This window comes from Myotis brandtii, unplaced genomic scaffold (assembly GCF_000412655.1).
Source record: "Myotis brandtii unplaced genomic scaffold, ASM41265v1 scaffold513, whole genome shotgun sequence".
NCBI lineage: Eukaryota > Metazoa > Chordata > Mammalia > Chiroptera > Vespertilionidae > Myotis > Myotis brandtii.
In genome coordinates this window covers 4,393,126-4,406,563 of record NW_005369552.1, presented here as the reverse complement: position 1 = coordinate 4,406,563, position 13,438 = coordinate 4,393,126, and the positions used below count along the sequence as shown (strand labels likewise).

Sequence of the window (13,438 nt, the reverse complement as noted above, 5' to 3'; positions counted from 1 at the left end):
CCTAACCAATGGACACAGACAACAGGGGGGTGAGGGCATGAGTGGGGGGCATGGGGGGTAATGTGGGGATAAGGACACATATGTAATAACTTAATCAATAAAAAATTTTAAAAAAATAAAGGTCAGTAGCTCTATTATAAATGTATGGATTTATTTTGACATGTGTTTCCTGTTTATAGGTGGCACATTTAACATATTAAGAAACTAAGATGCCACAAAACATATAACATCTAGAAGAAAACACCAATAGAAGTTACTTACAATGTTTGAGTAAATTATTTGGAATTATCTCAAATTTATACAAATCACATCAGTAAATAATATGTTACACTGAATTGCAAATAGCTGCGACTTAATGTTCTCAGAACACCATACGTGTGAGTGATCCTTCACAAGCCATATTTTCATAACTGCCTGAGTGTACTGGGAAGATCAGCTTGTCTTGGGTTCAAGTTTCAGCTCTGCCCAGTATTGGCTGTATGAGCACGGGCATGTTGCCATTTCTTTGAAGCTCTGTTTCAGCTGTAAAACAGGACTCAAGAATACTTACTTCACTGGGTTTTTATGAAGACTAAATGAGATACTATACTGCAAGGGCACATAGCAGACCTTCAAAAATGTCTGTTTCTTTTTTTCCTTCTGCCATTTCCAAATATCTATATATATAAAAGCCCAGCGACTGGAATGGTGGAACAACCAGAACTACCAGAACAACCGGTGGCTATGATGCGCACTGAGGCAGCCAACCAGCCTGATCTGGGCCCCAATTAACTTCATCCCCAGCTGGCCCCACCCCCAATCGGCCCCCAATACCCCAGCATTAGTCCGGCTGGCCAACCACCCTCAGCTCCTCCCCCTCGCTGGCCCAGCCTGATGGGCCCCCTCTAGTTTAAACTGAAGCACAGATAACAAAAAATTTTTACTTTGATGAGATCATAGGCTAAGTTAATGACAGAAGGGATGACAGAAGTTGATGAAAGAATTTATCAAAGCAGATAATTGTTGCTTCTCTTTATCTATACTAATAAAAGGGTAATATGCTAATTAGGGTGGATGTCTTCAGGACGTCCGTTTGGACAAGCCACAGTGGCCGCAAGGCCTGGGGCTCAGGCAGCCGTGGACTCAGGCAGCCAAAAGCCCCGGTGGCTGTGAGGCCCTGGGCTCAGGCCTCGCAGCTGCAGTGGCCAGCAACACCGGGGTGATGGGGGCGATGCCTTCACCTGATCAGCCCGGTCGCCTCCCGCAGAGGGAGGCCAGACTGCAGCTTAGGCTGGGGGCCGAGGCACAGGTGGTTAGGGGTGATCAGGCTGGCAGGGGAGCAAGTTAGGGGTGAACAGGCTGGCAGGGGGACAAGGTAGGGGCAATCAGGCTGGCAGGCAGAGGGGTTAGGGGCAATCAGGCAGGCAGGCAGGTGAGCGGTTAGGAGCCAGCGGTGCCATATTGCAAGAGGGATGTCTGACTGCCACAGGGATTGGACCTAAATCGGCAGTTGGACATCCCATAATGAGTCCCTGATTAGAAAGGGTGCAGGCTGGGTTGAGGGAACCTCCCCTCTGTGCACAAATTTCGTGCACTGGGCCACTAGTCCTAAATAAAATGCCTTGGCCTTTATACCAATGCCAAAGCCTATAGACAAGCCTAAAGGATGTCTATAGGCTTTGATAACAGAAGAAAGTCACTTGGAGTTACCATGGGAAGCTCACCATGTCCTTCTTTCACAGGATGCTTTCCACAGATCAGAAATAGGAAACTGGTGCTAGGACTGCTTTTTAATGTAAGTGTTGCCAATCCTAGTCAGTTACTAAACTTAGTGTAAAAGTCAGTCTCCTAAAACATTTAATATTAATCTATCAACTATTAAAATGTATTCCACAAGTCAATGAATAGCCACTATAACAAAAGGCTTTCTCAAAGCCAACTTCAATGAGCTCCTGCCTGCTGATCTCTGGTTCTTTCATGAGGGTCCCTGCACAGACTGTCTTCACGGGCCACCCCTGTCCTGGAAAGTTTTGTCTTCTTAGGGTTCTCTCACGTTTTTGGCCACCATTTCTCTGGGCATTCTTTTGTGGGTCCCACTTTCTAACTATGTTTCCCTGTGAAATTCTTCACCCATTGTTCTACTCTCTTTCTGATCTTTCAGTATTTGCTGAGTAACCATATAAATGAATAAGTCCATTATTTCTCCTGAGATATTCTACCCTCACTGAAAACCCAGAATATATAAAACTGATTCATAACCTCTCCCAAGCACAGCCTTCCTCTGCTTGAAGAGCTCCTTATCCAAAGAAAATAGTCCAGACTCTTCAGTGTGGCTCCTGTGGCCCTTGGAGCGATGGGCTCTTGTCTACCTTTCCAGCTTCACCCCAGGGCACTTTCCAGCTCTCTGCTCTTCTTACTGTCAGCATCTTTGTCCACTCAGCTCTTCCTGTCTAGCATGAGCCAGCCCATCTTGTTCATCTGAATAACAGGTATCTTAAAACATCACTGCCCTTTGATTACTTTCTGTGACACACCTGTCCACCTTCCCAGCTTCATTAACGACTCCCCTGAGTCCGCCAGCACTTGACATGTACCTCTGCTATCTCATTTACAAAGCACTATTATTTGTTTAGAGGTCTGTTTTCCTCTTGAGCTTGAAAATTCCTCAAGGGCAGGACTGTTTTGTGACCCCAGCACAGTACACAGATCCTAGAGGTTTCAGCCCCACATATTCATTGAATTGAATGGAAATGGCTCCAAATCAGGGATGAAAACTAAAGTTCCTTTTTGTTTCTCCTTCCCTCAACAAATATTGAGTCTTCATATATAATTTTGTTTATAATCATTCTTTAGAGTTCCTACTGTGTCTATTTTAGTTCTGGCCCTTTCAGCTTCAAGTCTTTATCAATGCCCAAACTTCTCAAATGCCTCCAAACTTCAAGGATCTCTCTGTTCATGAATATTGCTTCCCCAGAGTAACATCAAGTCCCCACTATGATTATTTTGTTACTGGCATGCATGGGATTAGGCTCCACCCACTGGCATTAAGGTCTCTCACAAACTGGTCCCTTCCTACCCTATCTCTCCCACATTGCAGATAAATTTTGTGTTTCGGTAGAAAAGTGTACATTGTTTAGCACACATCTCTCTAGGGCAGCAGTTCTCAACCTGTGGGTCGCGACCCCTTTGGCGGTCGAACGACCCTTTCACAGGGGTCGCCTAAGACCATCCTGCATATCAGATATTTACATTATGATTCATAACAGTAGCAACATTACAGTTATGAAGTAGCAACAAAAATAATTTTATGGTTGGGTCACAACATGAGGAACTGTATTTAAAGGGCCAGAAGGTTGAGAACCACTGTTCTAGGGGTTACCTGATTCTGAGTCTAGGATGGCTTTGCACCTTTTGAGCTATTTTAAAACTGTGTGTATGGTGGATAACTGATGGCAAAGCAAAATAATTTCTGCTTATAGACAGAAAAATATCTGTCCGGTAAGTTCAACTGACTTCCCTCTCCCACTGTGGAAGAAGCCAGATTTGCCTCTGATTGCACATTCATTTCCACATTCCTGATTTATTAAAGTGTCCATTTCCACATTCCTGATTTATTAAAGTGTCCGGTTAGTGAGGGCACAGTTCTTTATTTTGCCCAAATAAGGAACTATTACCAGGACAATTTTTCATTCACTTCACTTTCTAAACCATGACCATTAATTTATGCATTTAAAATAAATTAGTGATATTATACATTTTCAAAATGCTGTTGGAAATCTCTTCTACCATTATTAATTCCCACTACCAGTAAGACTTCCTTGCTAGCAGAGACTGGAAGCCCTCCCTGGGCTCCCTAGTGCAGGGCACAGTTTACTCTGCTTGGTTCTTCCACCATGAGCTGACTCACTAGCCTGAGGTTATAATTATCCAATTACATGTGTCTTTGTCTCTCCAGAACAGGCACCTTGCTTCCTTCACATTTGTTTCTATGAGTGGACCAGTGGACCGTAATGCTTGGCACATGGTAGCCACATAGTAGTTGCTGTGTAAGAATGTGTCAAGTTTATACTCATGAAATTTGTAAACAGTAAAATTAGAAAACTAAGGGTACAAATTTCTAGCTCTCCATTTGCAAAGCTGTCACTAGGCTGACCTGTCTCCCACAAATACTGAGCTTTAAAAAGTTAATCCTATTTAGACATCTTGTCACTTATGAAACAATAGGGGTCTTTTTTTCCCCAGGTCTATTCTATACAGGGTTAGACTGGAATTAGGTTGATTTAAGAATTATTAAACCAATAGTTAATTAAATACAAAAGGAATTTAAAAGCTAAGGAAACAAGCTTTAACACCCCCCCCTCTCTCTCTATATATACACACACACACACACACACACACACACACACACACACATTTAAATTTAAATTTAAACTGGAAAATTGACCAATTTTAGGAGAGTTCCACAGTAGAACCACAGAGATACAGAACTGAAAACAGTAATCTCTATTGGGCATTTTGGCAAAAACAGGGTATCTAATATCTAGTAGAGACAGGTAGTATAAAATTTCACCCAATCTTTCTTATAGCTTATGGCAGCGGTTCTCAACCTGTGGGTCGCGACCCCTTTGGCGGTCGAACGACCCTTCCACAGGGGTCGCCTAAGACCATCCTGCATATCAGATATTTACAGTACGATTCATAACAGTAGCAACATTACAGTTATGAAGTAGCAACGAAAATAATTTTATGGTTGGGTCATAACATGAGGAACTGTATTTAAAGAGCCAGAAGGTTGAGAACCATTGGCTTATGGGCTATGTGATCAAGAGCTTGCCAACTGGATATAATCAGAAGTGTTGTGTTCAATGTTGAGATATTATTTTTTGTTAGTATTTGTTGTTGTTTTTTCTAATTATTTTTTCCTTTCTCCTTCCTCCTGCCTGAAATCCAGATGGAATGGCTGAGCTCTAGAACAAATGGGCCATAACATGACCTTGGGAATGTAAGCCATACACAGGAAAACAAAAAAATATATAGATACTGAACTGATTTTTTTATACTGCTTGGACATGAGAAAAACTTCTATCTTGTTTGAGCTACTGTTATTTTATATATCATTTGCACCCAAACCTAATCTTAATTGATACAGGATCTTTGATCCTTCACTTTGTTCCTATCTCTGAATTCTCACCAACTTAGGTCTTAGGAATATAAACATGTTACAGCATGAAGATCACATTCTTCATAGTCAGAACATAAGGATTCCAGTCTTGGTGCCTTCAGGCTTTCATCACAGAGTCCTGGGCAATCTCTTGGTGACTCATTGTCATTAAGTGTAATATAGCGATGATGTTGAAAATGAGACCTTCTGGAAGATCTTGGAAGTACTGAGTGATGTCAAATGAGATAACACATGAGAAGGGGCTTGGTAAATCAAGGATTACATGATTTTTAACATTTGCTTCTACTTCTAGGAAGTGAAAAATGAATCATGAGCTTGTTAAATGGAGGAGGAAACAGGGCCACCCAAGAGGAGGCACTGAAAGTGTAGAACTATCATTCATACCAGTGAAATTTCAAAGGAAGAAACTGATAAAAGTATTCTCTAAATAGGAACTAGCTGGATGCTGTCCAAAGAATGTACTCAGTATAGTGCCTGTCCTAAGGTAAGTACTGAAGAAATGTGACTTCTACAATTACCACTATTCCCACCATTACAGCAATAGCAATGGCATCAACACCAGGCAAAGTGGTATCACCAGCATGTTCTTTCCCCATATAGAGACCTCTGTGTCAATCCAGATTAAAATTCTACTGCTTGCAGTCAGAAAAAGGGGAATTACATAATTTGAACATTTAATATGAAAAGACAGAGAGCTTGATACATTCATGACCTTGCCAATGAATCACAATTCTTATAGTTTGCTGTCAAAACAGTGTATGGGTACTTTCAAAGATGACTTTGTTGACTTTTTGTCAATGATTCCACAGGTGGTCCAACTTTAGTTATGTTTCCATGTGGCCTGGGATAAACTTTGCAGGTTGCCTCCATCTCTCACTGTTCACATATAAATTTATGGTTTAATGATGAGGGGATAATCATATGGGTCTTACTTGAAAGTTACCAGTGACTATCTACTGGCTCCCACCTGACTATGTAGAGCTGTGTTACAGATCAGTGCTTCTCAAGCTTAACTGTGTGCCTGGGTCACCTGGCGATCTTATTAAGCTGCAGATTCTGATTCAGTAGCTCTGGGGCAGGACAGAGTCAAAAGTATTACAGCTAACTAAGTGGCAAAGTGGGGATTTAAATTCAGGTTTGTTGTATCCCAAAGGCTATCTCTTTTCCACAATGCTGAAATGCAGAAGTAGAGTGCTGAATAATAAATGAGAGATTGTGTTTAAGCCAAATTATTTAAGATAACTATTATCTGCAATGTTAAAACTTGGAAGTATTGTTTCCTCAGAGAATAAAGAAAAAGGTACACTAAGCTGGGGAAAAGTAACATCATATTTTTTGAGGAAAAGACAATGACGATCTAACAGGATAGAGATGAAGTATGCAAAATAGAGTGAAAAATTATGAAAGACAGATGATAAATACTTACATTCATAAAGAGACTAGTGAGAGCCACAATGTGCCACATTTCCAAAATAATGACCCCAAACATTTATCCAGGGTCTCTGACCATGCAAGCATCTATCAGGTGACAAGACTAGAGAAGATAGCTCCATGACAATGGAGCCCCCACTCCATTTCAGCAGCGTTTTGGAAACCAGCCAGCTCTGCCAGCAGCCATGCAGCCTTCTGAGACTGGCTGTAAGCATGAACTTGTGAGCACGAACAGCTTATAAAATACAAAATGGAAGTTTTCTCTCTATGGTCAGTCCTTACATTTTTGGTCAGTCCTCAAATGAGTCTGGACTGTAAGGGCCAGAGAATTTTCTTTTTGATTCTACATTAAAGGCAGTTTTAACACCCTTCAGAAAGTGTACTCCCTGTGTGTTCTCCATGAGACAATAAAACCCCACTATATTATATCAGGCTGAGGTGCTTTCTGCAGTATTTTACTCTGCCCTTGGCACTGAGTGAGGATTTTGAGAACACGCTGTCCTCTTTATCATTAACTGCAGAAGTTCAGAAGTGCCACAAACACATCTCCAACTTCCCTGATATCCTATTATCCTTCATTCTTTTACATGCTTACAGCCTTCCTGAACTTACTGAGCCAGAATCTGCCAGATTTGGTTTTACCTACCATTTAGAGTTGGAGGTTCTTTTACTAGTCCCGATCTATTTTCAAAGAACTTTTTTTTGTATTTATTTTGTCTTATTTTGTTCATGTATAACCTTCTTGATTAGCATCTAAATTATTATACTGCTTTATAATTATGGTTTAGGTGGTTTCTCTCACACAGGATTGTGTGTGCTTGAAGGGTTAACACTTGTCCTAGATTTTGTCTCACTAGGGCCTAGCATTGTTTCAAGCAAATAGTAGGCATTCAAGATAATACAGGATGAAAACATGAATAAACTCTAGTGCAGACATCTGATCATCACAGCACAGTGAGTCCTCACTTAATGCCATCAATAGGGTCTGTGACTTTAAAGAAAATGACATATAACAAAACCGATTTTACCATAGAATAATTTATACAAACAGGGTTAAGTTCCTACAGAATCTCATCAACATTAGAAGGAAATGACATTGAATGAACCCATGTTATTCAAGGACCTGCTGTATCGTTTATTCAGAAGAATCTAAATAAGAGTTTAGATCAGGGGTCCTCAAACTTTTTAAACAGGGGGCCAGTTCACTGTCCCTCAGACCATTGGAGGGCCGGACTATAGTTTAGAAAAAAAACTATGAACAAATTCCTATGCACACAGCGGCGGCAAAAACACCCGGCGGGCCGGATAAATGTTTTCTGCGGGCCGCATGTGGCCCGCGGGCCGTAGTTTGAGGACCCCTGGTTTATATAGAAGTTCCTTTATCTTTTCTCAGCTTGTTTAATTCTGATATACATAGATTTAGGAAACAATCAATTGAGGGCTTACTTATATTATTCCAACACTGAAATCAATAGACATTTACTGACTGTCTCCTGTGAGCCACAACTGTAAATAAGCTGTAGGATCAGCTCCCAAGATCACACCCTCTATGAGGAAGCTTGTTATCCAGCCCGTGCCTTTTGTACACTTTGAAATAATTAAAAACCAGAATATAACATATATGACATGTCACATACTTGATCAAATTGCAGGTCCTCTCCACGTTGTAGGGATTTCGTCAATGGCTTTTCCTAGAAAGAAGAATATGTATAAGAAAATTAGAGGCTCTTAAATATTACAAGTGAAATGTCATTATTGTTTTAACTTTTCTCATCTATTTCTCCCTTTATGGGATGAAGAGGTGATAGTTTTCAAATGAGTAAGAACTTCCCTTACTATCCTAAACTTAACTCATAGTATTTGATCTTTACTGTTGTATACCTCCTCTTTAACCAAAACATTAGATATCTAATGCTATAAGTTGTACTGCATTTTTCAATGGAAATCACATTATAAAACCATGTAATTCATTTGACAAATTTTAGTACCTATCTTGGGACTTAATAGATAATAAAATGTTGAAAGTGATACACTAGTCCAAGACCCTAGATTTAGAAACAAAACAAAGTCTAATTATCAGGCCAATATTAAGGAATAACCTACAAATCACATGTTTACTAGTAATAATCAGTAAATTTGGGGCACGTTACTTCACTTGCACCACATCTAAATCTCTGAAGAAATAATCTGGATAGTGACAAAGGCCTCCAAAATATTTTGTCCTAATCATTACACCTTTGTTTACATTAGAAAGCTTTACCTCACCTTCTAGCATTTTATAACTATTTATTCTTACCTGTTGGTTTTTATTTTGTTTTGTTTTGTGTGGAAGTTAATACGTATTCAAATCTGGTTTAGCATTAGAAACCATGCAAAAGTTATACATCAAAAAATAATGCTGCACTTAGCCAATGTAGCTGTCTTAGGAAGACTCCAGTTACATTTTGCCAGATAGATCCTCTCCCTGACTCACTTCTCTAACCTTCTCCTTTACTGGAAAATAAATGTTATATACCTAAGGTAGATGTAAGCTCCACCTCACTCCTAGATGCAAGTGCCACCTCCCTAGACTATAAGCTCCAGAAATGCAAGGTCCTCTATTTATTTCTCCCAGCACTTGAAGTTACAGGCAGAGCATTGCTTGGTAATGGTAAAGTGTTTATCACATTAATCCAAGTCTAGGCCAATGACACCCAGTTTCTTTAAATATGAGATCCTCTCATTTGGTGTGTGTGTTTCATTGTAAGTTAAAAAAACATTTTAAGTGTAGAATTCATTGGCATTTGGTACCTTCACAGTTTTTCAAACATCACTATCATCTATTTTATGAGGATTGATTTTAATGTCAAAATTTTTCAAAGAATTTCCTGTCACAAAACATACACTCACACCTCCAAACATAGGTACATAATAACAATTTCATTTTTGTACCCATTATATTTAAAACTATGCATAATGACAGACCTAGTACTATGACTTCAATTATACTTTTATGTATATATTTATTTCTAAATCCTCACCTGAGGATATGTTTCTATTGATTTTAGAGAGAGAGAAGAGTGGGGAGGGGGGAGGAAAAGAAAGAGAGAGATTGAGTGGTTGTCTCCTGCACATGCTCAAGTGGGGATAAAAACCACAACCTAGGTATGTGCTTTGACTGGGACTCGAACCCACAATCTTTTGGTATACAAGGATGACGCTTCAACCAACTGAGCCACCTGGTCAGGCCAATGATACTTTTAAATGGCTTTGTCCTATGATAGCAACAATACTCATTTTATCTACATTAGGGAAATGGTAATACATCTACATGAGAGATCACAGTTTACTTAGCCCAGAGACAGTGCCTGGCATACACGTGGACCTGTAGAACCTTGCATTAATTCAGAAGTCCATACGTTGGGAATTGGTGGTCCTTCATCCACTACCACCTGAAAGGCAAGAGCCTGCCATAGTGGAGGAAGGCAGATGACCATGTCCTACAACACCCTGAAACTTCCCATGCCTAAAAGTTATTTTTCCTCCACTACTAATGGGGTGGGAATGATGATAAATGTGATGTTTTGTGCTTACACATATTTGCATACATATCAAGGAAGCAACATATTGCAAGTTTCTTTAGTAGGCAAAGTTGATATGGTAAGTCGTTACCATACACAAAAGACAAATTCATTAACCAACAACTTGGGTTCAGTGCCTCAATAAAATAATATAGCACTACACTAAGTTTTCCTTAATTATTTTTACACAAATATGCTATCTTTTAAAAAAATTATTTTTATTGATTTCAGAGAGGAAGGGAGAGGGAGAGAGAGATAGAAACATCAATGATGAAAGAGAATCATTGTTCGGCTGCCTCCTGCACACCCCTTACTGGGGATTGAGCCCGCAACCCCAGCATGTGCCCTTGGCTGGAATCAAATCCAAACCCTTCAGTCCATAGGCTGTGCTCTATCCACTGAGCAAAACCGGTTAGGGCGAAATTATACTATTTTAATGATATGAAGACTTAGTTTAAATATCACTTCCCAGATTACGCCCTTCCCATTTTCTCTGGAAGAGTTGCTGATTAGTTGACACATGGCAATTTGATTGCATCTATTCTTGTCAGCATTTCCATGGAGTTGTAACTTGTCCATCTCCCACATCCCTAGTACACAGTTGGAACTCATTATCAGGGTTTGTTAAGTGATTGCACATATCCCTATGCCAGTGGTTCTCAACCTTGGCTGCACATTAGAGTCACCTGGGAATCTTTTTAAAATCCTGATTTCTGGGCCTCATCCTCCGGAAATTCTGTTTCTTTGTTATGGGGTGGGGCCACAACAAAATTAATAAAACACACACACACACACACACACACACACACACACACACACACACACACAAAAATCAAGTCTGAATCTGATCAAGCCTTTTGAAATAATTTCTAATTTTTAGGAAATATAGGAGTTAGAAGGAGCTAGAGGAATGTTATACTATACCCCAGGAATGCAATCAGCAAAATCCAGCCCAAAGGAAAATAAATGAAAGACATTTCTTCAATAAAGAAGTTGCAAGGGGGAGATAAGAGAAATTGGGGGAGATTCTATTGATTTTTTAAAAAGGCTATTGCAATGTGTGGCTCTTATCTGAATACTGATTCAAACTATCTGCTTTTAAAAAGTATGATGTTTATGAGACCTTTGGCAATTTGAACACTAATTAGATATTTGATGATGTTAAGAGGTTATTGTTGCCCTGACTGGTTTGGCTCAGTGGATGGAGCGTCGGCCTGCAGACTCAAGGGTCCCAGGTTCGATTCCGGTCAGGGGCATGTACCTTGGTTGCGGGCACATACCCAGTGGAGGGTGTGCAGGAGGCAGCTGATCGATGTTTCTCATCGATGTTTCTGACTCTCTATCCCTCTCTTCCTCTCTGTAGAAAATCAATAAAATATATTTTTTTAAAAAAAGAGGTTATTGTTAATTTTATAGGTGTGGCAATGGTATTGCAGTTTTATTTTAAAAATAATCATTATCTTTTAGAGATACATGCTGAAATACTAAAATGATATGATTACTAGTATTTCAAATACTACTGGGGGGAGGTGCAAGTAGTGTACGACAAACTGGTCATGAGTTGACAATTGTTGAAGACGATCATAGGGATCATTATGTTGTCTTTCTACTTTATTATTTATTTATTTGTTTGTTTATTTTTCTTTATTGATTAAGGTATTACATATGTGTCCTTAACTCCCCATTGTCCCCCTACACCTCCCGCTCATGCCATCACCCCCCTGTTGTCTGTGTCCATTGGTTATGCTTATATGCATGCATACAAGTCCTTTGGTTGATCTCTGCCCCTTACACCCACCCTCCCCTACCTTCCCTCTGATGTTTGAGCATCTGATTGATGCTTCAATGTCTCTGGATCTGTTTTTGTTCATCAGTTTCTGTTGTTCATTATATTCCACAAATGAGTGAGATCATGTGATATTTATCTTTCTCTGACTGACTTATTTCGCTTAGCATAATGCTTTCCAAGTCCATCCGTGCTGTTGCAAATGGTAGGAGTTTCTTCCTTTTTACAGCAGCATAGTATTCCATTGTGTAGATGTACTTCCGTTTTTTAATCCATTCATCTGCTGATGGGCACTTAGGCTGTTTCCAAATCTTAGCTATGGTGAATTGTGCTGCTATGAACATAGGGGTGCATTTATAATTGGTGTTTTTAGTTTCTTGGGATATATTCCTAGAAGTAGGATCACTGGGTCAAATGGGAGTTCCATTTTTAGTTTTTTGAGGAAACTCCATACTGTTCTCCACAGTGGCTGCACCAGTCTGCATTCCCACCAGCAGTGCACGAGAGTTCCTTTTTCTCTGCATCCTCGCCAGCACTTGGCATTTGTTGATTTGTTATGATAGCTATTCTGACAGGTATGAGATGGTACCTCATTATTGTTTTGATCTGCATCTCTCGGATGATCAGTGACTTTGAACATGTTTTCATATGTCTCTTGGCCTTCCTATGTCCTCTTTTGAAACTAAAACCATTTCACCTAAGTACAGGAACAAGACAGGGATGCCCCCTTTCACCACTCCTGTTCAACATAGTACTGGAAGTGCTAGCCATAGCAATTAGACAAGAAGAAGAAATAAAATATATCCAATTGGAAAAGAAGATGTAAAACTGTCATTATTCATAGATGACATGATACTGTACATAGAAAACCCTAAAGACTCCATCAAATAATTATTGGACTTAATAAATGAATTCGGCAATGTAGCAGAGGATACAAAATTAACGCCAAGAAATCTATGGCATTTTTATACACCAATAGTGAATTTACAGAAAGAGAGATTTAAAAAAAATCCCATTTATCATTGCACCAAAAAAATTAAGATACCTAGGAATAAACTTAACTAAGGAGGTAAAAGACCTGTACTCAGAAAACTACAGGGCACTGAAAAAAGAGATAGAGAAGACATAAATAGATGGAAGAACATACCATGTTCATGAATTGGTAGAATCAACATCATTAAATTGTCCATACTACCCAAAGCAATCTATAGATTCAATGCAATCCCCATTAAAATACCAATGGCATATTTCACAGACCTAGAACGAACTCTCCAAAAATTCATCTGGAATAAAAAAAGACCCCAAATAGCTGTAGCAATCCTGAGAAGAACAAAGTAAGAGGGATCTCAATACCAGATATCAAGCTGTATTACAAAGCTGTTCTCAAAACTGCCTGGTACTGGCACAAGAACAGACATATAGATCAATGGAATAGAATAGAGAACCCGGAAATCAACCCAAACCACTATGCTCAATTAATATTTGACAAAGGAGGCAAGA

At 39.5% G+C, this 13,438-nt stretch overlaps 1 protein-coding gene across 2 annotated transcripts in view; it reads right to left on the bottom strand.

Moving 5' to 3' along the window:
• The window catches only part of FRY (furry homolog (Drosophila)), a 306,328-nt gene that overhangs the window by 134,322 nt on the left and 158,568 nt on the right, over positions 1–13,438 (bottom strand). For both annotated transcript variants that reach the window (XM_014548562.1, XM_005877266.2), the window contains exon 3: positions 8,230–8,283. In XM_014548562.1, coding sequence (XP_014404048.1) covers positions 8,230–8,283 — 54 coding nt within the window. The remainder of the gene's footprint in view (positions 1–8,229; positions 8,284–13,438) is intronic.